The sequence below is a fragment of the Capsicum annuum genome, chromosome 12, assembly GCF_002878395.1.
Source record: "Capsicum annuum cultivar UCD-10X-F1 chromosome 12, UCD10Xv1.1, whole genome shotgun sequence".
In the NCBI taxonomy this organism is placed as follows: domain Eukaryota; kingdom Viridiplantae; phylum Streptophyta; class Magnoliopsida; order Solanales; family Solanaceae; genus Capsicum; species Capsicum annuum.
Genome location: NC_061122.1, coordinates 174,669,176 through 174,696,084, shown reverse-complemented (window position 1 = coordinate 174,696,084; position 26,909 = coordinate 174,669,176). Strand labels below are relative to the sequence as shown.

General features: G+C 32.7%; 1 protein-coding gene across 3 annotated transcripts; it reads left to right on the top strand.

Moving 5' to 3' along the window:
- The first annotated feature begins 14,498 nt into the window (after positions 1 to 14,498).
- Positions 14,499 to 25,665, top strand: LOC107850984 (protein MHF1 homolog). 3 transcript variants are annotated; one of them, XM_016695852.2, is made up of 4 exons: positions 14,499 to 14,978; positions 15,052 to 15,123; positions 24,591 to 24,671; positions 25,175 to 25,665. In XM_016695852.2, exons 1-4 carry the CDS (start codon positions 14,765 to 14,767, stop codon positions 25,321 to 25,323), a joined length of 516 nt encoding a protein of 171 aa, XP_016551338.1. In that variant the 5' UTR covers positions 14,499 to 14,764; the 3' UTR covers positions 25,324 to 25,665. The 3 variants fall into 3 exon arrangements, with proteins under 3 accessions (XP_016551338.1, XP_016551339.1, XP_016551340.1); XM_016695853.2 differs by lacking the exon at positions 15,052 to 15,123 and having other exon boundaries at positions 14,709 to 14,978; XM_016695854.2 differs by lacking the exon at positions 24,591 to 24,671 and having other exon boundaries at positions 14,734 to 14,978.
- Positions 25,666 to 26,909: the final 1,244 nt, after the last annotated feature.

Genomic DNA, 26,909 nt, shown 5'->3' with positions numbered 1-26,909 from the left:
CTTATAAATACTACCACTATTTTGGTAGAAAGACAAGTCTCAAGGTTTGCAAATAAAGCTTTGAGCAAAAAAAGTATTTTTTTAGTAAAAATTCTTCTTTTTCGTGAAATTTGCGTGCTAATTGAAGTTCTCGAGTTGAACATTTTTCTGTGGTGATAAAAACTCCGAAGAAATCTTGTAGTTCCGTTCTGCTGCCCCCAAAAAGGTAAACACACGTTTACCCTTTTTTATCATTTTCTTCTTTATCTTTTTCTTCTTCGTAGTTGTAATTTTTATTAGTTTTATTATTATTTTCCTCTTCGTAGTTCATAATTGTAATTTTATTTGCTGGATGGTTTGTTGTAGACGGCCTTGAAGGCCATAGAATGTTATGGTATCGATATTATGACTATTTTTATATTCATGGTATAAAAAATGAACTAGCTATAGTTGAACATATTTTTTGCTTTATTCTTTGATTATTATGAGTAAAATTTTGATCTTTGCTTAAAATATGTACTCATGCTTGTTTAAATTCATTGTTGGTGTATATGTTTATTTTTAGCATTTAAGTTGTTTCCTTTATGTTGAAAAAAAAAATTAATATTGATTGTTTTGCCTTTTGACTTTATTCTTTGATTATTATGGGTAAAGTTTTGATCTTTGCTTAAAATATGTACTCATGCTTTGTTTAAATTCATTTTGGCGTATATGTTTGTTTTTAGCATGTAAAGTTGTTTTCTTTATGTTGAAAAGAATAGTTAATACTGATTATTTCGCTTTTTGGCTTTATTCTTTGATTATTATGAGTAAAGTTTTGATCTTTACTTAAAATGCATGCTCATGCTTTGTTTAAATTTGTTATTGATGGGTATGTTTGCTTGTAGTATGTAAAGTTATTTCCTTTATGTTGAAAAGTATTGGTTACTATTGTCAGGGGTCTGTGAGATTGTTTCTCAATTTGAAGTAGCGAGTTACTCATTTTCGTGGGTAAAATTGTCTCTGATTTTCTCTTGTTTAAATTGAAAAGTTGTTAGGGTTATAATTTTTATTGACATGGTGTAGAACTAAAATAGGAGTTGCCATAATTGGACACTTTTTCTTAGAATTAATCTTTTACTATTTGTCCTATATTGTTTTTGAATATTATCTCTCAAATATGTTTAATATACGTTATTTACTTCGCTTCGCTTATTGGTTTACTTCTTAAAGTGTTTTTGTTCATTTAGACATCCCATTGTTATTCACATGCTATAGTGATTTTTTTTCTTTTCTAAGTTATAGATATGTTGATTGATTCACTTTATATTAAAAAGTGTTGTTGCATTAGTATGTCTTGTATTTCATATTTGAAGTGTTATTTCCTCATCTCTTGTTCATTCTCCTTTTTTCTTTGTTTAATGAAAACATGTCTTAGACTTCATCATAGTATTTGGAGCAAATATGTGTTAATCTATTTGACCAAATTTTAAGCAACTATGCTTGTGGATTCATGTCTTCTCTTCAAGGGCTAGTTAATTATATTGTGCTAGATTCAATTTTTTGTAAGATTGTTTAGGAGATGGGTTAGTTTCTTTTTCGTTGGATAATTTGGTTTGCTTTGATATCATAGCTTACTATTTCTTTATGCTTGAGAACTTTTTTTTTTCATCTCATCATTTAGCTATTAAGTGTAGAATTTTCGAACACATTTTAATTTTTTTTTTTTTTATCTTTTCCTTTGCATGAATCTGTTTTGGAGTCCAAATGGACTCCTTTCCTCTTGAATTCATAATGGGTCAATGAGGCCCATCTCTCCGAGTCAAGTTCAAAGTTTTAAACTCAAAGTCGATTATATGGCGTGCGGGTGCAAGAAGATGAAAGAAGAAAGAAAATAGGTGAAAACTCATTGATGAGGTTACTAAGAGATTTGAAAAATCTCGATTTTTATTATTGCCTTATTTTTATTTATTTATTTATTCATTCATTTGGGTCTCGAAGCCAAAGTTGTAATTTAATACAGGTGAAGCAGATTTGGGGTCTCAAAGGTCTGAAAACTAGCTTAGGATAGGTTATGGGCCAAAAGCCCAAGTATTTAGATTAGGATGGGTGGAGATAGGTCAAAAGCCCAAATTAGCATTGGACTGGGTTTATGATTTGGGCCTAATGGCCTAAGTCCTTTAATCTCCCCCTTCCTCTTTATATGCTAATTGTTCTTAGTTTTCTTAGACTTAGTTAAAATCCCAATTAAGTCGTCAGAATGTGTTTTGTACATATCTTGAAGACAATTTTCATTAATCATTTTTTAAAAAAAAAATCTTTTTTTAAAGTTAGTCAAAAAAATATTTTCAAATAATCCGGATAACCATAAGTTAGCGGATACTCTTGGTGCTATAACAACCTTCCAAGAGTATTAATAGGAACCGCTTACTCAGAATTTTTAAACTTAAAAGATTTTTTTAATTTTGAATCTTTTCAGTAATATATTTAGTTTTTCTTGATAGTTTATCAAAAATCAAGTGGCTACTCTGTAATTTCTTAAATTATTCCAAATTTTCTTTAAAGTTTTGGAATAGTTTAAAAGGTCAAAAATAAAAATTTTCATACCCTTACGAATCGAAAGAGGGGCAAAACAAAAACCCCGTTCTAATAAATTTGGTATCTTATCTTTCATTATGATATATCATCTATCACTTTAGGTTGTGAAATTAAGTTGCGAAACATTGGATTTGTTCCTTTTTAATTAAGCTATGTGAATGGTTTATTAAATGTATTTTAGTTTCTATTTAGGTTCAACATATGCTTTATTTCAATCATTAAATATGAATTTTGATACCACTCTGGCATTGGGTATGGTATGATTTGGATTTTAATTTTACAGTTGAGTATGGTTTCTATGAGTTTTGGCTCGAGTTTGGCATCTAGGTATGATGATTTGGGAGTTTTAGTACTAATTACTATTATTCTGGGTGATTCCTCTAAGTTTCGATATGAGTTCGGCATCTGATTATGGATTTTATTGTATATCATATGTGTGGCCTTTCGTTAGTACCCACTAGTTTTGGTTCAAACCCGGCAGATGACCTCTTGTTATTATCCATCACTATCGGTTCAAGCCCAACTTTTGGCCTCCTGTTACTATTCATTGGTGCCTGTTCAAGCCGGTGCACATCTGGATGGCTACTATGATTTTGTGGGATGGGTTCAGCTATGGATTATTTATGTTTATTTTTATTAATTATTTCTTGTGTGTTTCACCAGTTTATGGGGCTACAGTTGGGTTAATTATTTTCTTCAGTGTACCCAGCGGTCTTATGGGGCCCTTGTTTGGTTATGTTTGATTTGACTTTATTACTGCGTTATTTATTTTTTGTATCGATAATACTTATTTATTTATCGTATTTGAGTAGCTTGGTAGTTGGTTTACCTTTCTATCCTTGCTAACTATTGACTTAGATTACACCCGCGCATTTTAGTTATACTTTTCCTGTATTGAGCTAAGTCGGTCGATGATGCCTACTGAGTACCCGTTGCTCTGGTACTTATACTACACTTCTGCATTTTTTTCTTGATGCAGATTCTAATACTAACAGTTGGCGTTGACGTGGTTCCTACCTTTTAATACTGATTCAGAGCAGTGTGAGCTTACTGTCGTCCGAGTCTGATCCTCCTCTATCTATTCTAGTATAGTCTTTTGAACTTGAGGCTGCTTGTATATGTTGTGTATATTTTGGATTCTGTCTAGTATTATGGGTATCTTTTAGTAGTGGCTCTAGTACCAGGTCTTGGGAGGGATTTGTTTGTACATTTGGTCCTTTTTTTCATTCTCTCGGTTTGCTGTATTATATATGTTTCCTTTCTATTTATCACTTATTATTACTACTGCTATTATTTTATGCGGTCATTTTTTTTATTTCTGTCTGTTAGCATGTTATCAATTATTTTGGGTTATGGCTTGGCTTGCCTAATGGTGAGATAAAGTAGGTCATCATAACTTGAGAAATCGGGTTGTGACATATAATCACATATAGATAATTTAACAATTAAATAATATTAATATAATTGATATTTCTCATTTGTTTGTACTCAATGGAGGTCGAAATCAGAATGGTTCAGACTTCAAACCATTAAGTGCATTTGTTTTTTACTAAGATTTTAGCTCTTAATGGGTCTGAATATGTCTTAATCATTTAAATCTAGAATCAAGTCTTAATAGGTCTGAAAAGGTATTCTGGTATTGGATAATATTCACCGCCATCCTATTCATAATCATCAGTCACAACCTCTGTCATCGCCATCATTATCAACCACCACCAACCACCTCCACCATCACAACCACCATCGACAACAAATATCGCTACCAACCGCTATTGTCAACCGGTACCACACCTACTACCTTTATTTCTCTAATTATATTTACCGCTACCACCGCCGTCAACAGCACCACCATCATCAACTTCTACCGATCAATCCCTACTATCGACCAACTCGTCTATAAAAACTAGCACCACCGCTAACTACCACTAATACATCACAACCTCCACATATTCTTTGACGGCCACCGACATTGCCACTAGTAACGTCATATATACCATCACTTCAATCACCATCATTGCTACAATTTATCTCTACCAACAACCATCTCCTCTATCACAACTAACAACATCTCCAACTAGCACCAACACATCGTCAACCATCATGCATTCATTTTTCAGCCATCACAACCAACACCTCCAACTACTAACATCAAGTAACGTCGCATCACAACCACCACCACCACTATCAACCGCCACCATCATAACAGTCACTACAATACCAACCATCACAACTATCACCACTTACATTACTAAATACTAACATCAATCATTGTCACCACAGCTACCATTATAAACCACCTTCACTATCACTAACAAACATAAATATTTTTTTCAATCAAATAATAATTTTGTTGTATTAAATTACATACTTTTTTGATATATAATTAGTTTTTTATTAAATTTGTATTTTTTATTTTATTATATATACAAATAATTTTTTTTTACACATTCAGATGTTGAAAAACAAACAGTATTAATCATTCAGTTTTTAGATCTAGAGACAACATCTTAATCATTCAAATGTGCATTCAGATTCAGATGTCTGAATCTTAAAAAAACAAATACAGCCTAATAGCATATAAAATATTATTTGTTAAATCAATTATAAATAAAGTATAAAAAGTAGTGAAAAGTCATGTTGAGATAAGGCTCTATTTAACTAAAATATATATTACATCTGAATATATATTAGATATAAAACATATGAATTATATAGGAAACTAAAATATATATAGTAAATAAGACACTTATAAAATTATGAAATTGGAAACAAATGATAAAATGTATGACTAATTGAGTAAATACAATTAACAATTATATAAAGGAATTAATTTTTTAAAAGATCTAAAATACCTCAATTAGCCCAATAGAAGCCCGAAAAATGATATAAGGATATCAAAATTGTCTATTAACAAAAACTTTATCAAAGACAAATTTGTAAAGATACGTCATAAAGCTTAAAAAAAAAATTTTAAACTCGACTAACCCATTAATGCCTCGTATGAATCCCTCTTTATAAAAGGAAACACGAATTGGGGATCCTTAAAATTTCATTAAAAATAAATCTATGGAGGAGAGTATAAAGTGTCATTTGGTGTATGTGTGTGTTGTTGTTGTGATCCGCCAGTTGAAGTGGCTAGAGATGAAAAAATAGCGGCAACAAAAATTAATGACAGTTTGAGGGATTTGGGGATGGTAGATTAAAAGGGACAAAATAATGGGGATTCAATCTGGTCCTTTGAGTGATTGAGATTGATGACTGAGATTAAAATCAGAAATGGATCAGCCTAATGAGTCAAAATTAGATCATGAATTGACATTTCAAAAGTCAGTCAAATTAGATTTAATCTTGGCTAAAATTAACGTTAACTAGATAAAAAATTGCATAGGATTTAAATAATTTGGGAAGAAAATTAAATTTAATTGAAATAAGGCTGATATTTAATTTATAAAATCACATATACATAATGTAACAAATAAATAATATTAATATAATTAATGATAATGTCATATAAAATATCATTCATAAAGTCACGTTGAGATAAAACACTATCTAACTAAAACGTATACTATATAACGTTTGAATTGTTAGATATAAAATATATGAATCAATATATATATAAAAAAGAGATCAATAGCTAATCGTATGTGGCATGCCTTAGAGGCCTCTAATGCCATTTATTTATTTTATGGGTTTTTTGAATTATTTTCTCTTATTTTTAACTTAATAAATTATTTAAAATTAATAAAAACCATTCATTAATGTCTATATTATTAGAAATTAAATATAATGTGTTTAATAGACAACATGATTATTATCTCATTCTATTAAACTCTTCCACTTCCTCACCTTATTTATCACACTTTTTATTATTTAACTTATCTATTCTTCCTCTTGAAAAAAAATAATTCATCCCACTTTTCGGATTTAAAAATACTTTTATGACAATCTCTCTCTCTCTCTTTCTATATATATATATATATATATATATATATATATATATATATATGTTTTCTCAAATTTTTAAACTTTTTCTTATTCTTTTTAATTTATATAATGTGTTAAAAACTCAAAAACCATCTAAAAGTTAAAACTCTGTGTTTAATATACAACATGATTATTATCCCATGCTATTAAACTCTTCCACTTCCTCACCTTATTTATCACACTTTTTATTATTTAATTTATCTATTCTTCCTCTTGAAAAAAAATAATTCATCCCACTTTTCGGATTTAAAAATACTTTTATGACAATCTCTCTCTCTCTATATATATATATAGATAGATAGATAGATAGATAGATAGATAGATAGATAGATAGATATCATTATATTTATATATATGTATATGTTTTCTGAATTTTTTAAACTTTTTCTTATTCTTTTTAATTTATATAATATGTTAAAAACTCAAAAATCATCTAAAAGTTGAAACTCCCATTTTAACTAAATTTTTAAGAGAATTAAACATGACAATTATGGCTTACTATTATTATTATTATCCATTCATATCCTTAATGTTACTCTATCTTCTCATGCCTTTTGATATTTCAAATATAAGTTCTATAAATTCAAACATTTGAATAAGCATTTCTCAATGCACATTTCAGAATTAAGCATTGGGTCAATATTGGTTGTAATTTTCTTCTAATATTATTTTTTTGTTTACAGATTTATTCTTCTTCATCACTCTAAAAGCAACTATCAAGGTAAACAAATATACTTTATTTTTCTTGTGTGTGTTAGTCGCTGAAAGTTTGTAAGAATGCATCATAAAATTTTAAATACATATTTTTTTATCGTTTAAAATTTTTTTTAGTTATGATATTTTATAAACTGAAGAAAAATATTCATATAGATCAAATACTAATTATGAATATTAGACCCTTCTTCTATTTTCGAATGTTTCATTCTAATAGCCAATTTACTTTTTATTTGTAGAATTAAGCTTGATTCTTGAGGAATATTAATTTATCATAAATTTCGTGAATAATGTTTCTCTTCACCTTTTCTATTAATTTGTTCTTTATACATGTTCCGTTTACTTTCTTATGTTAATTTTCTCTTTACGATGGATAATTAAGACATGTTCTATTGTATCTGCGATTTGAATTCAAGGAGTAACTCTCTCATTATTATTATTTTTGAAAGAAAAGCTACTAAATTCAAATGTTAATTTATTATAAAAATGCATTTACCATTTTTATTGTTATGTTTTCGGTGCTTATTATATTTTCATGTTTTTAATGATTAAGTTCGTAAGAATGATATTGCATCTTTTAGTTTTGCATGTTCTCTATATGATTTCTCTTTATTTTGTATTTTATATGAATTTCTGATTATTGTAGTTTTATAATTACTTTGGTTCAAAATAATAACGTATGATTTTGATAGATATCTACTATAACTGCGCGAAGCGCGGACAAATTCACTAGTTATATATAAATCTAAAAAAATAAACAAGACACTTGTAAAATTGTGAAATTAGAACATGTCGAGATGATAAAATGTATGACAATTGATTAAATACAACAAATATTTATATAAAGAAAATTAATTTTTAAACAGATTAAAATATATTAATTCGTCAATTAGAAGTTCGAGCAGGATATAAGGAGGTCAAAATTAGGTATCAACAAAGATTATAATGGAGACAAATTTGTAAAGATTCGTAGTAAGGCTTTAAAAAAAACTTTGAAACTCGACTAAATCACTAATGCATCATATGAATTCTTCTTTGTTAGAGAAGACACGAATTGGGGTCCTCAAATTATGATTGAAAATTTGTTAGAGTGTCATTTGGTGTGTGTTTTATTGCAGTTGGCCCGAAAATGGAAAAACAACAACTGAAAATGAATTAGGGTTGAGGAATTTGGGGGTGGTAGATTAAAAAGAAATAAATAATGAGGATTCAATCTGATCCGTTGGACGATTGAGATGACTGAGATTATAATCAGGGATGGGTCGGCTTAGTGTATCCAAATTGGATCATAAATTCAAATTTTAAAATTCAGCCAAATTAGTTTCTATTCTGGCTAAAATTGACGTTAATTAGGTAGAAATTGGCTAGAACTTCAATTAATTGAGAAGAAGATTAAACTGGATTGAAATAAGGCTGCTATGTAATCAATAAAAATCACATATACATAATTTAACAAATAATAATATTAATATAATTGATAATAATATCATATAAAGTATTATTTATTAAATTAATTATAAATAAAGTATAAAATTGTAAAAAGTCACGTTGGGATAAAATATGACGTTATCATATCATTCTATGATTTTGTCTTATTTCCTGTAGAGAGTGCTTGAAATATTTGTGTATATGGCCACAAATTAATTTATATTTAGCTATGATCTTTTTTGTAGCAAATAGTTAAATTATTTCACTAGAAATTTTAGATCGTTGCTATTTAAACATTGCACACTTTGTGACAAAACTATGTTGTCACTAAATCACAGGTTGATTAGAGATAATTAAATAAATTGCTATATTAGTGAAATTATCCGTGCGGCTGTAAAAAGTTTCAATATAATAAGTAATTAATTTTATAAAATAACAAAAAATAATTCCTACTAATCAAATATACAGTCTAAAAAGAGGAGAATATAATTGTTAAAAATCATGTTTTGTCATAGCCCATAATTTCTCTTATATTTGAAGATTTCAGATTCTTTTAAAAAATAATATTAAGTTTACGAATTTATTTTTAATCGAGACGGACAACAAAATTGTCACTTTATGGAATTGTTTTGCTTTCTATGGAGTTCCTAGAGGGGGAGAGACCCTAGACAGCGAGACAAAAATGGTTGAATCAGATTTCTTGAGATTAGATTAGTGACATCTATGTATTTTTCGTCTGGCTCTCACCGGTAGACCACCCCTTGCTATACCTGAATCAGTTTGACTTAATGTTTATACTTGTATTTTTCTTCCCAACTTCTTTCTATCATTCTAGTCAAGCCCTGCTAATATGCCTCGAGAGCCTGAGCTACTGTTTTCTTTTCCTTACCCACATATCACAGTTAGTACCCTCAAAGCCATTGGCTTTTAACTAACAACTCTTGCTTTTGATATAACTGAGATACACAGTACCAAGCTCGTACCTGGAAGCATTTAGAAATACTTCATCACTAAACACTTTCTTGGCAAGTGTTGTCTTTCCAAGACCAGGCATACCAACAATGGAAATGATGTCGAGCTCTACTGGTCCCATAATTAACTTTGCAACTATGATTTGTCCCTCATATCTGAAACAAACAAACTAATTCTTCATTAAATAATGAAGAGTTCCCTTTTGATGCCGCTCGAGAAAAACCACTTGGAGACTCTATAGTCCCTCAAAGAACTCATCTTCTCAATTCTCATCAAGGTTCTCTAAGATTTGTGTCTTTAACAAAAGCAGTTTCCAGAATCACATCATCTAACAAGCCATGTCACAAAGAGAAAGGCTTTACAAGAAGAGAATCAGTGATGTACTCGATCTTGTATGCCAAATGTATAATATGTGTGCAAAGGACATTCCTCAGCATCCTCATCTAGATAGTCATGATTTGCAACATCCTTGAGAAATGATTTGAAAAACTCAAGCTCCTGCAATCTGGCCTGCAATTAAAGTTTCACAAGAACAATTGAATCAATTTGGAGTGTATAAAAGTGGTCGCACATTCTCAAATAAAGAATTTATAAACCCCAACACATTAATCTGTGGGAAGATTGATTTTATTGGCTACGTTTGAATGTTGAGATAAATCTCTGGAGACTTTGGATTTATCGTTTCAACCTAATGTAACAAACCAATAACTTCAAGTTCCTGTTCTTTGGCAGAGATTTCATTTATTTCTCTTTTATGACAATGGCGAATGATAGACCCTGCCTCCATTGATGTAGCTTCAATACTGCTGACATGTCATCTAATTTTCCCATCTTTGTTTGTAGCTCCGGTGGAGAAACGAGGAAAGCCCAGACGAATCGGAGCTTTTTGTGAAGTGTTTCAAAGTGATCCTTCACACAAACTACAAAATTTTTAGCCTGAGATTCAAGAATCTCATTGAAATCTTGAAGGAGAAAATCAGCAAATGAACCAATAAATTCATGCATTATTAGATAACAACAGATGAATATAGGCCTATGTAACCTCTGGCTTATTCATCTTCATGCTCTTAATTAGCATATCAAATAACACTCCACTAGTTATGTCTTTACCCGATATATGTTGCTTAAACATGAGAGAGAGAGAGAGAAGTTGTTGCTACAACAATAACAACATCATCCTTCTGGGAAGAAAGTCAAAGAAGTAATCACTAAGTTGAACACTGTGAAAGTTCAAAACAATAAAATAGAGAATGGCATCGCTCGAACTCGAACCTGAGACCTTCAATGTGTTAGCAATATCATTACAAAATTACCCTTCAATGTTATTGTTAAAGTATAAACAAAAAATAAATAATGCCTTTACAAATATTTCACTACACAACAGACAAAAAGAGTTCAGAAACTGATCATACAACGAAAAAAATAGAAATGATAGTTAAATAAAAATCCACAGAGAGTTACATATAAATAATTACAGAAAACAAAAAGGTAGAAGTATCAGTTGATGTCAAGCTCTTGAAGAGAAACAAAAGAGTGTAAATGCTGACAAAGAAAAACACCTCAGATCTCCAGACCAGATGTTGTCAAATGGATTGGGCACCATAAAACAATGGGCATGTTTGAAGAGAACTGGCTTCACAAGGAAAATCAATGATAAGGACAACCATCGGCTTTCTAGAGGTGATATGTCGACTGGCGTGCAAAGTGACAATGATGTATTGCCTTGGATTGATTCATTTACGAAAAGAAGCGGTCTTCTGAAATCTCCAAGATCTTTTATTTGTTTGCTCAAGAGTAACCAAAGAATGGGGAATATGCTACTTGACTTTCACATCCTCATCAAATACGACCTTGAATACTCACATTGATCAATGTCTTCCTGGGGAGTCATCAGCAGTCAAGTGGACACCAAATCCTAAGGTGGTTAAGTACACGATCTTGATAGGAGAAAGGGAACCAATTGATCTTCAAACCCGACTTCATCAGTTTGAGAGATCACTGATGTACCTGTTATTGAGATACTGGAAAAACCTCCTACCGTGAACCTTGAATCTACTGCTAATGAAGGTGTTGTTTACATTGACGCGTGAAAGATTGTAACATTTTAATTAATATGGAATGTGAAATATCGTAACATGTGTAAAAGCCAGTCCTTATTGGGACTGTTTCTATAATAAATTTGTGTATTATCTTAATTTTTTCACCAAAAGAATGAGTAAAAAATTTCAAAAAAATAAGAAAAAAGATAAATGCAAATGTTGGCCTCTTAGACATGCCACATCAACATGGTCTTGCTTCTCTCTCTTTATATATATATGTGTGTGCGTGCGCCCGTATGTGTATTGATTATTAGTGACAAAATTAAAGGTCACAATTAAATATAAATATTTGTAGCTAAATGTTACAACATTTAACCACGACCTTTAATTTGTTGTTATTGAACCAACTTATTTTTGTAACAAAATCTTTTCGCATAAAACTAATAATTATTTTTTTTAGAAAAATAACTATTTGTCACAAATTGAATACATTATTTGCAACAAAATAACATATCACTGCTAACTTATTATTTGTCGCTAAATTGTAGTTAATAAATAGCGTCAAATTATTTTTTGGTGGAAAACTTTAATGGACAAAATTTTTCTCCGAAATTATATGTTTCGTCACTAAAATTATGTTGCTCATGCATTTAAATACTAAATGTAATTTTTTTCAAAAAAGGTGAATAGTTAGTGACGAATTTCATAGCGCGTCTAATAATTTCGTAGCTAAATATCATATTTTATTGCAGTGACGCCTCGTGCGCAAGAGTTGACACTACCACATTATGCCTTAATTTATGAGATATTCTATAATTCTTGCCTTAGAGGCAACGCTTAGCACAAGGACTTTCAAACAACAACTTACGCTCCATGGACAAGAATTAACACTACCATATTGTATCTTGATTTATGAGATGTTCTATATTATCCTTGCCTTAGAGGCAAGACTTAGCGCAGTGACTTTATAAAAACAAGTACACCCATGGACAAGAGTTGATGAGATTTCCTACTGCTCAAGAGTTAACACTACCACAACATGTCTTGATTTATTAGTTGTTTTATACGTATTGCCTTAGAACCTCCAAAAAAATAAGTTAACTTCCCATGGGCAAATGTTAGCACTACTTCATTATGTTTTAATTTATGAGATACTCTATTACTTTTGTCGTAGAGAAAAGAGTTAGTTCAAGGATTTTCAATACATGTTATGTCTTACGAGCAAGATTTGACATTACCACATTGTGTCTTGATTTATGAGATGTCCTATAACTCTTGTCTTAGAGACAAGACTTATTCCAAAATACTTTTAAAAAACAAGTTACACCCTTAAGTTTACTTTGATATCAAATAAAAAAAATTCTCTTTGAAAATATCCAACTTTCTGTTCATTAGCAAAATATAATAGAAGTTGAGAAAAAAAAAATAAAGATTAAAAAAATAAAAAATATATAATAATAAAAACCAAAAAATAAAATAAAGATTGAAAAAATAAAATAAAGTTTGAAAAAAATAGAAAAATAAAAATTAAATAAAGATTTAGACAAATACATTTTGAAAATAAAAAATAAATAATATCTGAGGAAAAACGCAAAAAGAAAAAGAAAAAACAAATAATTAAATAAAAATAAAAATTGAGACAAATAAATTAAAAATAAAAAGGAAAAAAAGAAAAAATCAAAGAGAAAAAAAATAGAAGTTAGAGACAAATAAATATAGAAAGTACAACAACAGCATTTAAGGTTTAGAAAGATAAAAATATATTTATTCTATGCATAAAAAGAAAACTATTTTTCAAAACTTTTCTTATATGCTGGACAAAATACCTTAGATAAATCCCTGAATCTTTAAGTGATATTATATAAAATTCCGACTATTTTGTTAATTATATTTTATTCTGATTTTTAAAATGTGATACATATGTTACATGGTGATACATATAAAAAAGTGATACATTTGAAACAAACAAGATATTTATTTAAGGAAATAATTGATTCTCTTTTATTCATTGTATTCTTTTATTTAAGGAAAGATATCTAATTTTTCTCTCTTTTTAGATTTAATTTAGGTGTTTTAATTATGTTTTTTCTTTTCTGTCTATAATTATGAAAGATATGTTTTTTTGGTCTTTTTTTCTCTTTTTTTCGTCTTTAATTTTAGTCTGTTTTTTAGATTTAATTTTAATTATGTTTCAATTCTGCTTTTAGTCCTTTTTAAAAAAATATTATTACTTTTGTTTCTACACTGACTACACCATTACCTTTCATTAATAATATCTGAATCACCCATAATACCATATCTATCACACATTAATATCATATGAATCACTCAATAATTGAAATAAATAATTGTATCTACCATATGAATCACCATAATATCATATATATGAATCACCAATAATTAAAATAAATCATTGTATCTATCATATGAATTACCATAATACCATATGTATGAATCACCCAATAATTGAAATAAATAATTGTATTTACCATATGAATCACTATAATACTATATATATCACCCATTAATATCATATGAATCACTCAATAATTGACATAAATAATTGTACCTATTTATTATGAATCACCATAATAAAATATGTATCACCTCTTAATATCATATATATCACTCGTTAAAATCATACAAAATGTATCTATTGTATGAATCACCATAATACTCATATAATAATATCATATTTATCATTCATATGAATCATCATTAAAAAAATAAATATGTATGAATAACTAAATAAATTTATATATGTATCAATAATTTTTATTTTTTTAAAAAAGAGAGATTTTAGGAGAGGAAAAAAAAGTTGCATGCATTAATGGAGGAGAAAAAATCAGAAAGAAAGATGATTTAATTATTGATAATTAAGGAGATATTTTAGGATATAAAATTTTGAATGAATTAATGGTGGAGTAAAAATACGAGATATTATGAGTAAAGTTAAAAAATGAAATTTTATGTAAATTTGAATATTAGGTAGAGTATTACTATGAAATTTGTGTAATCATCGGTTCATCCCATTTATTTCCTTACGAGGCCCATCAGTTTCCTAGTCCATGACACAAAGGCGTTTCGACCGTCCCCTTTCCCGCGCATCCTTCGCAATCGGCACGGAGTTGGCGAATGCGACAATGCTCAACAATTCTCCTACAATGGAGGATCTCGACGGAGGAATGGCGAGTGAAGTAGAAAGAGAAGAGGAAGAATCCGTAACTCACTTACTCCGAGATCGATTCCGATTATGCACAATCTCCATTGCCGAAGCCGAGGGTAGGTTTTCTATTTCGAATTGTTTATTTTGCAATGCCGTATTTAACTTGTTATGTTATATGTTTAAGAACAGCTAAACAATGCGGTATGGAGGTTTCTCAACCGATCATCACCTGTATATCTGATTTAGCCTTCAAGTTTGCAGGTACAATTCTCTCTCTCTATATATGCACACACACTTTGTGTGCGCGCGTGCATTTAATTAGGAGCGAATCTAGATTTTGAAGGTAAAGGGGGTGCACCCCTTAATTTTCCATATAATATTGTTCAAACAAGTCTTTTGGAAACAGCCCCTTTCCTCTCAGTTAAGGGTAAGGACTGCGTACATTTTCTCCTCCTCACTCCTCAGACCTCACTTTGTGGGACAGTGGGACTACTGGATATGTTGTTATTGCTCAAACAAGACAGTGAATACAGGTGCACCTACTGTCACCTTAAATTCTTGAGGGTGACCATAATTTTCTCATTTTTCTCCAATTAAACAATTGATATTTCACTTTATCATAATTTTTTTTCAATTCCTTGCTCATATTTTTGTCATTCATGCTTATAATTATTAATCTTGGGCTAAACATATATATTTGTTTTTTTTCTCCGTTTGTGCTTTTTTTCAGCCCATGCTTTATTCACATTTTGCACTTAAAGCCCTAATGGATCTTAGAGCTTTTCTGTGTTTTTCACTTGTGATAACACTGGACTTTAAGCGAATGTGATGTGACTTGAGATATAGAGAACCTGTCTAGAAAAGAAAAGCGCCTTGAGATACATAGATGTCGGTGGTTGTTTCATAGAATATTCAGCATGCACTTTCTTTTGATTGAGGATGTCACTTCCAATCTGTCTAACAGAGGGATATGCTGACCCTGCATAATGACCTAAGTTGCTTGGACTTGGGTGCAGATCCGAGAGTCGAATTCGTCAAAATTTAAATTCTAAGATTCGTGGGTGCGAATCCGAGTGTGGATATGGGTGTGGGATTTCAACTTAAAAATATTCAAATATTACCTTTTCAATTTCAGTTAGGAGTATTATTATGAATTTTGTTATTATACGTACTATTAGGAGTACTTTTTCAATTAGGAGTACTATATAAATATATATTATTTTACTATATATATTGATTCTTTGTATATTCTACAGATAAAAAAGTATAAAACAACCGACATCGTATTTTATTTTATTGATTCTTTTTATTTTCTAAAGAATAAAAAAATGTAATACACCGACATTGTCTCTTTCTTCCACAAGATGTCGAAATCATTGTTTCTTCTCCCAAGCTACGCCGTCGTCAATAAGTTGTAAAATCCTCGTACGACTGTCTCTTTCTTCTAAGTCAAACCAAAAGTACAACTGTCTATTGCAGTCACCAACCGAATCAGAAGTACGACTGTCTCTTACAATCGCCGGTCCAATTTCAATTTTCCCAAAATTTGTCTTGATTTTGGTCAACGTCTTTGGATTCGTTTGACTGAATTCGAGACGCACCCCACATCTGCACCATCATCGATGTCTCATCGAGGCGGGTTCATCGACAAAATCAAAGAGTTCGTGCAACATAGATAATGGCACGATCTGCATTTTCCATGTTAAAATAGAAAATGTATTTGAAGACTTCATTTGCACCGAACATGAAGCTTGTTAGTTAGTCACTAACAATACAAATGTTGAAAGGCGACCAAAAAGTGTCACCACTTTTAGTTGACAACTTCAAGGCTGTTTTTTTATATAACCATGGTGTCTGCGCCAACTTTTGTGCATCTCGACTAAATCCACAGGGTACCTGCTACCTCCCATCAACAATAGATACTAGATAACTCTGTCTGCCAAGGCTAGGACATATTGGAAGAATCACCTAGTGTTTTTTTGTCTTTGTTGGGATTTGAACCCAAGACTTCAGGTTCTCAACCCACCTTATTCACCACTAGGCCACACTCTTGGGTGGTAGACAACTTCAAGGTTGTTCTATCTGTGTGTACATGTTAATGTTATTGATTTCGTATTTTACTGGCTTATCTGTAGCAACAACAACAGATCCAATATATTCCCACCAAGTGGGTCTGGGGAGGTAAGTGTACGCAGTCCATACCACTATCTCAAAGGTGAGATAGAGAGACTGTTTCTGATAGACCCGCGGCTCAAAGATAAAACAATTTAGAAAAGGAATAGTTAAAGGACATGATAGAGTAGAAATTACCACACCCATTAATACTATAGACAAGATTCATCAAGTAATACAACAAATGATACAACATTCTGAAATAATACTAGTACTATAGCTACTAACACGGATAATCAAGTCCTCCTACCTATTAGGATTGACACACTCGTTCCTACTATCCTTCTACCCTAGTTCGCCTCTACAACTTCCTTTCTAGGGCCATGTCCTCGGTAAACTGAAATTGCTCCATGTCATGTTTAATCACCTCTCTCTAATATTTCTTCGGACTACCTCTACCTCGCCTGAATTCATCCCTATCCAACCCCTCACGCCTTCGCACTATGGCATCCGTGCCTCTTACCATCACATGTGTGAACCATCTTAACCTCGTTTCCTTATCTTGGCTTCCACCGAAGCCACTCTGATACAAGCATAAAGAGCGTAAGGATTACAAGGTCTTGTAGAAGGTTCACGTTTCGGATTGTCAAAGGTTCAAGCCTCGGATTTGAAAATGCTTGAAGACGTTTTGGAACCATTACAAAGCCTTGTTCAAGTTGAAGATTGGAGAAAGGGTCCTTACACTCCAAGGATGCCTATACTTGGGATTATTAAGGGCAATATTGTCTTTTGCTGGCTCTTTTTTACACTCCAAAGGAGCACCCTTTATTAAGGGTATTTTAGTCATTTTTATGTAATAGTATAAATAGACCTATTAGCTTCTATTTTGCTTAGACTTTGATGAATTGAAATTGAGTATTACTCTTAGTGTAGTTTCTTTCCTTAGTGTAGGGCTTGGAGAAGCCATCTTAGTGTAGGTTTTGGAAAAGACATCAAAAACTTGAGAGTTTAATACAATTGATGGATTTCATTTGTGTTGAACATTTGGCAAGAAAGGTGTGATTGAGGAAGTGTGAGTCCTTTGGTCCACCTAAGAGGAAGGTTTGAGCTTTTATTGGTGAGGTGTGATTGATGGTTTGATACACCATCTTTTGTTAATCACTTAGTAGGAGTAACGGTCTTTCTACTATCTTTACATTCATGCAATTCTTCTCCTTCATCTCCTTTCTAAGTGTTGTTTTCTCTTTGTGTGCTTGCTGATTTTTGCATCTTAATATCCATGAAGTCACTCCCACCTTATCTCGAATAACCTTATTTCTAATCCTATCTTTCTCAGTACACCCACACATCCACCGAAGTATTCTCATCTCTGCGACCTTTATTTTTTGGATGTGAGACTTCTTGACAGGCCAACACTCCACCCCATACAACAATGCCAGTCTAACCACCATCCTGTAGAACTTGCCTTTAAGTTTAAGAGGTACTTTCTTGTCACACGAGATATTTCATCTACCCTACCCTAATCCAATGAGTGACATCCTCATCAATCTCGCGATTCCCCTGATCATACACCCCAGATACTTGAAACTCTCTCTCTTTTGGATGGAATGAGTATCAAGCTTTACAACCATATCGGACTCATGTGACACCTTGCTGAAATTATACTTCAAATATCCGTCTTGGACCTACTCAACCTAAACCCTTTAGACTCAAGGGTTTGCCTCCAAACCTCCAACTTAACATTAACTTCACCATGTGTCTCATCAATCAAGACGATATTATCCGCAAAAAGCAAACAATAAGGCACCTCACCTTGAATTTGCCATGCCAAAACATCCATCACCAAACAAATAGAAACGGGCTAAGAGTCTATCCCTGGTGTAACCCAATCAAGATAGGAAAGTGCTCCAAGTCCCCTCCCACAGTCTTAACCCGAGTCTTGACACTATCATACATATCCTTAATTGTTTTAGCATACACCATAGGTAAATCTCTAGCCTCCAAGCACCTCTATAACACCTCACTGGGGACTTTATCATAGGCCTTCTCTAAGTCAATAAATAGCATGTGCAAGTCTTTTCTCTCCGTATACTGCTCCACCAATCTTTGTTAAACGAGATGGAGTGCTTTATTAGTCGAGCGACCTAGCATAAATTCGGATTGATTCTCAGAAATAGTAACAATCCTCCGCAACCTCAACACTGTCACTCTCTCCCAAACCTTCATAATGTGACTCAACAACTTGATACCCGTATAATTATTTTCTACTATACAGAAATGTGAGTTGGGGGACGACCAAGGGTATTAATGTAATTTTCTTTACTATATAGAAATGTAAGTTAGGGCATTAATGTAATTCCATAGCTAGGTAGTACAATCATAGTTATCTCAAATAAAGAATTTCATTGGTCATTTCTTTCTTTCTAGCTTATGTGTTCTCCATTTATGGCCCGTTATGTGACTAATAAGATTTTTCTTATTTTAAATGTCAATTTATTCAACTATATTATATACAAAGTACTACTTCAAATAAATTTAAATTTATACAAAGATATTATCTCTTGCAATCATATGTATTTTCAATTAAGGGTGGAGTTAAATAAGGCTATTGGGTTCATTCGAATTCCCTTCCACAAAATATTAGGTTGTTTACATAGAACTAAAAGTATTTTTTATTTTTATATGATAGATGTTGAATTTTTTTTATTGCTTCGTATGTTTACTTTATTATATCTAAAAATTTTTAGGTGAAAATAGTGACTCCGCCACTTCTTTCAATGCTCCAACTTTCTAAATATTATTAGTTTTTAGCCCAATAAATACTGTCACACATGAAATTCTACAAGCAAATTTATTAAAATTATGCGGAATGAATTATGTAAATCATACTTAAAAATATATAATGCAGTAATTTAGTTTTTTTACTTGCAATTTAGTGGGCTAAAGTTTATAATTGTTAACCTAATTCAAGATATTTATTTTTGTTAATTATCAAATAATTATGTCAAAAAATTTATTGTTAAATCAAATAAATCTTTAATATATTGACATTTATAATTTTAATTTATCTTCTTGTATAATTTCAAATAAAGTCAAAAGAAGAAAAACATTAAAAAATAATTGTTTAATTCAAGAGAATATGTTAGGCCTGAAGTAAAAATAAGCATTAAAACATATTATATTTTAAGGTTTTCTTTTGGTTTAATATACTTTAAGGTTAATAGGTAAATAAGTTGTAATTTATAGATTTTATAAAATAAAAAGTATAAAGTGTGATCACTATTATCATTTTCTATTGTGTTTAATTAAAATAATTAGTAATTAATTTTTTCAAAAAATTAATTAAATATATTTAAAGTTTTAATATTGGGCTTGTAAAAGGGCCCTTAATTATCTTGTTTTATCCTGAATGTCATCCTTGTTCTTATACAACAAAATCATCACACTCCACCTCCATGTTTCAGGCATCTTCGCGGTCTTGAAAATTGTGTCAAACAACCGAGTCAACAACTCCATATCTACCCCTTCTATGCACTTCTAAAAATCCACCGAAATCTCATGTAGTACCGTTGCTCTACCCTTATGCCTTCTACGTATAGCCCTCTTAACCTCCTCAACCTCAACACTCCTACAATAACCATAGTCGCGAAACCTCTCAGAGTGCTCCAAATCCCCCAACATAATGCTAGTATTCCTTCCTTCGTTTATGAGCTTATGGAAGTAAGATTGCCATCTCCTTCTAATAAGGTTGGTTTGTTGTCCACATCCTTAATATACTTCACTTGGTCAAGGTCCTGAGCCTTCCGGCTAGCCTGTACAACTTGTTATTCCTTCCTTTACTATCCAACGCTGTGTATAATCTCTCAAAAGTTGCATCCGTAGCCATTGTGACTGCCAACTTTGCCTCTCTCCTAGCAATCTTATATTCCTCCCTATTATTTCGTTTGTACTCTTCATCCTTACTCTCCGCCAATTTCGCGTACGCCCTCTTCTTAGCCTCCACCTTGAGAAAATTTGCCAGTTAAGCCTCTTCAATTTTCCAATTAGCAAAATGGCCTACTAAGAAAATTTGGCTATTAAGCCTTTTCAAGTTTTCAATTAGCAAAATAGCCTACTTCTATTTTCTTATCTGTCGGATTGATAATCGATCTGTCTATATATAGGTCGGATCGATAATCGATTTGTCAAATCGACAATCGATTTGTCGGATCGATAATCGTCTGTCTATCTATCGGTCAGATAGATAATAGATCTGTCTAAAAAATGGGTCATTTCCCTAAAAAAACTTGTAGTTTATTTAATTAAAAAGAAGACTTGAAAAGGCCATTTAACAAAGAATCCTCTCCACCTTCCCCTTCACCTCTTCGTTCCCCCACCAGTCCCCTTGGTGCTTGCTTGAGCGACCTCTTGAGACACCCAACACCTCTTTAGTTGTCTCCCTGATGCAAATGGCCTTCTTTACCCACATACTATCAACATCCCCTCCACTCTCCCTAGTTTTTCTCGTCATCAACTTATCCATTATCTCGAGCGTACTGGCCATAGTCAGACTACCCCATTCAATCCTCGGTTGGGCCTCTACATCTCTCCTTTTCTTTTTGATCTCCAAGTTTATCACCAAAAGCCTATACTTGGCCGAAAGGCTCTCATTCGGTATAACCTTACACTCCTTACAAATAACTTATCACCTTTCCTAAGGAGCAAAAATTCGGTTTAAGCCTTGGCCACCGAACTACGAAAGGTAACTGAGTGAACCCCTTTCTTTGGAAAGCTCGAATTAACTACCACCAACCCAAATGCCCGAGCAAAATCCAAAGGTGCCTCTCTTCCATCATTCCTTATACCGAACCCAAAGTCACCATGCACATCGTTGAAACCCTTCGAAGAAGACCCTATGTGCCCATTGAAATCCTCGCTGGGAACACCCCTCACCATCTCATCCAAAGCCTTTTAAAAACTCTTCTTCTCTTTCTCTTCCAAACCTACATGTGGGGCATACACACTAATAATAGGCAAAATGGCTCGGTGGATCCTTGTACTTATCCGAATTTGTAAAGTGAACACTTCTACTTAGCCTTTTGTCATCTAAACTCCTGAATTCATCAAAACGCAACATTTTAAACCCCTCTGACTGTTGACCAAGCTTATGTGGCACAAAATTGATTAAGTTGGACTAAGCGCGTGACTACACACGTATAGGTGCGAGTGAGGGTCATTTTTACATTAAAACGATTAAAAAGAAAAAAAAAAAACCCCCCTCCCCATCCCCGGCACCATTGCAACCCCAAGGTTACTATTGCCACCAACACCATTAAAGCCTCCCTAGCCCTAGCCCCAGCCCCCAATCCTCCTCCTTCGCACCATTGTTGCCACCAAAAAGGTCCCCCCTTCCCCCTCCCCTCCCACAGCCCCCACCATTTACTTTTAAACTTCTTTTTTTTAATTCACTTTCTCAATTTAAACTTTTTATTTTTGTAGGATTAATTTGAACTTGAATTGAAAGTGAGCGACAATGGATATTGAAAAATTAATTAATTCCATGGAAAAAGTTTGGAAAAGCTTGAAGTTTTTGTGGATTTGTTAAAGATATTTAAATTTTAAAGTTGAAAGTTCATTATGTTTGTGAATGTGAATATATAGTTAAAAATTTAAATTAATTGGAGAGGAATTTCAATTATTTGGAATGAAATTAATGTTCAATTTGTGAGCAAACATCAAGAACATGATTATTGAAATTTTTCTACAATTTGTAAAAGTTGTTTATTTAATTAAATTTATTTTAATATTTAATTTCTTATGTGGCATTTTAAAAATGACGTGAAATTTAATGCAACATTTAAAAATGACGTGGAAGCAGTTGTGTGACACACAACGAAATAGGGTTTAAAATGTTGAGTTTTATTGAGTTGAGGGGTTCAGATGACAGAAGTCTAATTAGAGGTGTTTACTAACTCGGACAAGTACAAGGGTCCATGAGACCATTTCACCCTAATAATATTTCAAGAAGACCATTCAATAACTAATTTAATCAACATCATCCTATCGTTGACCCTCCTAACCTCTACCACTTGCTCCCTGAGCTCATCTACTAGGATACCTACATCATTCCTATTCCTCACGCTTCCTGAGTACCACAACTTATAACCGCCTACTATCCTCGCCTTTGTACCTACCCATTTGGTTTCTTGGAGACAAGCTATATTAATTCGCCTCTTTCTAAGAATTTTCACTAGCTCTATGGACTTCTTCGATAAAGACCCTACTCTCAACCTAAGGTCTCCCTTAACCCCTTTACCCCTCATGCCCCCTATCTCTGCCCCTGGCACCGCCTAGCCCATGACCCCGACCCGACTCCAAGCCCACCCAAAGACATGACCCTAAACCAACACAATCAACCACAACCACCAGAGACCGCACATGCCAATAACACTAAGAAAACACACCCTAGGCAACAATGCAGTCCAAAAAGTTACTACCAAGACCACACTACAAGTACTACTTAGAACAACAAAGACGACTAAAACACTAGTAGAATTAACAGCACACCGAGTAGTAGCCGGTAATGAAGTTTGAAATGAGACACTCATAAAATAATTGTTTGTCTCAACTAACTACTACTATGAGATAGAGAAACAGAAATCAGTAAACCGCCACAAACTAACAAGATAACCAGCCAAGAAACGAAGAGAAAATGGATCAAAATATGAATAACAAACAATACAGACAGTAGCAACCTCTAATAACCAAGAAAGCTACACAAACAACTAGAAGGGATGGAGCGAGTGCACCTGATCGAAGCTAGGTCAGTTTACTTGGCCGAGTCACCGAATTGAGGCGGAAATTGGTTGCCGGAATCTTGCTGTCGCCGCCAGAGAAGCTGTGCCTTATCTGGATTTGCAGTACCTGCAAGAGGTTGAAAGAAAGGAAAGAGGGATCAGTGCTTTACGAAGTCGCCGGCGATGGAATCGGCGGTTTACTGGCTCATCTGTTTCGTACAAAATTCCATACCCTACAATCCTATGCAATTGTTAAAATTGTCAGCTGACCCGCTGTACCTGCTAGTATGATTCATGCAAATTCCGCAAGTTTGTTAAAAGCTTTGCAATAGCTTCGGTTGGAACTGAATACTGATTTGCTCAACCAATGAAACATATTGAAGTTAGACTAGAATTCCATCTCATCCAAGGAATAAGAAAATAATTGTACAAAAAAGAACAACAGCTTGGGGCTCTTGAGGTTTGAGATGGCTGCATCAAGGAGCAGTAGTGGCTGACGGTAAACGTAGTAGTGGTGTTTGTATGTTGGAGGCTGGTGGTGGTGGTAAAATTTCAAATTTACAGGAATATTTGAATAAACGTCTTCATTATGATTTTAAGACTTTGTACCAGATTTGAAATGAACCAGATCTAATAAGAGTAAATAAGTTGTCGCAAAAGAAAAATGGACATAATGCGCTGAGATGTTAATGATACAGTTTCCTCTCTATTAAGTGGAAACAAATGAGGCCTTAGCTGTTTCATTTCCATTTAACTGGATTGCATATTCAGGCATGCCTCTAACTGTATATCTTGATTGCTGGAGCAGTTAACTTATGGAGTGCTTTTTTTTGAGAGTAGAACAGCTATCGAAGGACCTAGAATTATTTGCACAGCATGCTGGTCGTAAGTCTGTAAACATGGAGGATGTTATTCTTTCTGGTGAGTTCATACTAGTTAATATCTGTAATAATAGATACAACAGATTGTGAACATCAGTCCTTATTAGCACAACTTAGCTTTATATACTTGGGTGTTGTCTCGACTCACAACCTAGTTTTATCTGCTTTCTATTAAATTTACAGTCACTTCTCCAGATTATATGTTCTACTTAGCAATTCGCTTGACGAACAATGCTGGTTCATGTATATGGAATCTTGTGTGTTTCATCTGAACAGTTTGCCAATATGTATTGTGTGAGTCCCTACTTTTTTTCCCACCCCGTCCATAAGAAAGATTGGTAACCATTTGCTACTACTGTCAATTATTGCAAAATTGATAGGTTTGCCGTTTTCACAACTCATTTGAGGTTCATTCAAGATAGACAACATTCAATTTTCCCATAACATGTGTCTTGTCAGAGCAGTTCATTTTTAAAATTGGCTCAACATTGCTCCTTTTTATGAATCTATGAACTACTAATGTTTTTTATATGTACTTCCTAGCACATCGGAATGATCACCTGACTACTTTATTGAGATCCTTCTGCAATGACCTCAAAGCAAGAGAGCCCAATTTGGAGAGGAAGAGGAAGAAGAATTCCAGAAAGGAAGGTAGAGTTGCTCAAGGTTTACTTCGTACTCCGGACACTTAGATTAGAGGTGTGCCCAGTTTCACCATGTGTCTAGTAGCATAATAGCTTGGTGGGAGCAGCATCTGTCCAGCAGCCACCACTTATTACTGAAAAACTACCTCAAAGTAGTCAAGTGGAAGGATAGTAAAAACTTTTGGATTTGAACTTCTATGTTTCATTAATCAGGGGCAAGCTTACAAATTGGAGCATGGAATAGTATTGGTCCAATAGTGATATCATGCTAGGCACATAATGTAGCTGCTGAGAAGCTTCCTCTGTACATGAATGTAGAACTTGCACAAATATAGAGTATTGTCTGTAAAAGTAATCATTTGATAAAAGGATTATTATACTTTTTTTTAACGGTGATCATTGTACTCGGGCAATTGGAGCAATCCGTCCCACAATTGGAAATGGGGCATAGTCGTCGTCATAGGGGTATCAAATATAGTCCATACTAGATAGGTATGCCCGTGCGTTGCACGAGCCCAACATGTATAGTAGAATAAAATGAAGATGTAACAGCAAGAGACTATCTCGTTTGATTGGATCAGTTGATGGAAATGATTCCAAATGTATGTTATTATACAATAATGGGGATAACATACTAATGGATGCTCACATTTACATATGATAGTGATTGTTGGCTATTTACATTGATAGAGATAATATTTATAAATTCTACAATAGGGGATGCAGTTGTTGTTGTGATCAATCGCTCGAGCATTCACGATTTTAAAAATAAATAACAAACGGAAAAGGACAAAAATAGCACCTAAAACTAAAATAATACCATAAAAATAGCATCCACAATTAAATAGCCACTTTTAGTATAAGTCGTGTACCATTTTCACAATCACCGCTTTATAAAATTCCCCTTCTTCAGCCCACTCCATTTTCTTCACTCTCTCAAATGGTCTAACCTACAAAATACACTTTCAAACCCTACAAAATACACTTTCAAACTACTCCCAAAACATGGAGAACTACTCCTACACTTCTTACCCTGAATCCGATCTCTTCTCTCCGTTCCCGTGAAATTGATTTCGAAAATACTGCAGCATGGGAAGATCCCAGTCAAATCCCTAATTATAAGGTTAAATTTATGTTTAGTTATGGTGGCAAGATTCATCCTAGACCACATGATAATCAGCTTGCTTACATCGAAGATTCTGTCTTTCACCACTTTCTTGTTTGCTTTTTTATTTGATGGACCTAATTTTTCCACCATTTTCAACAAAAACCTCAAAATCAAATAGAGGATTTCGAAGCAGAGTAAGCATTTTTAGGTAGGTTATACGGTAGAAAAGCATAACAAAAGAAAGATTTATTGATATCAAATTATAGAGTAAAAATATACTTACCGTTTCTATTTTTTTAAAAATTATTATTTGTCTTAGTTGGGCGGTTAATAGAAATAACTATTATGTATGCTTGCAAAGACTGTATGGATATATGAACACTGCATATGCATGCATAGATTCCCCTTCTATCTTGTTATAGAAGTGTATTAATGTGGTATAAAAGAGTATCTACTGGGTATATGATCCCCTCTTTCTCTTTTAAAAAGTGTATCAATGTGGTATAGAGTGTATCAATCTAATATA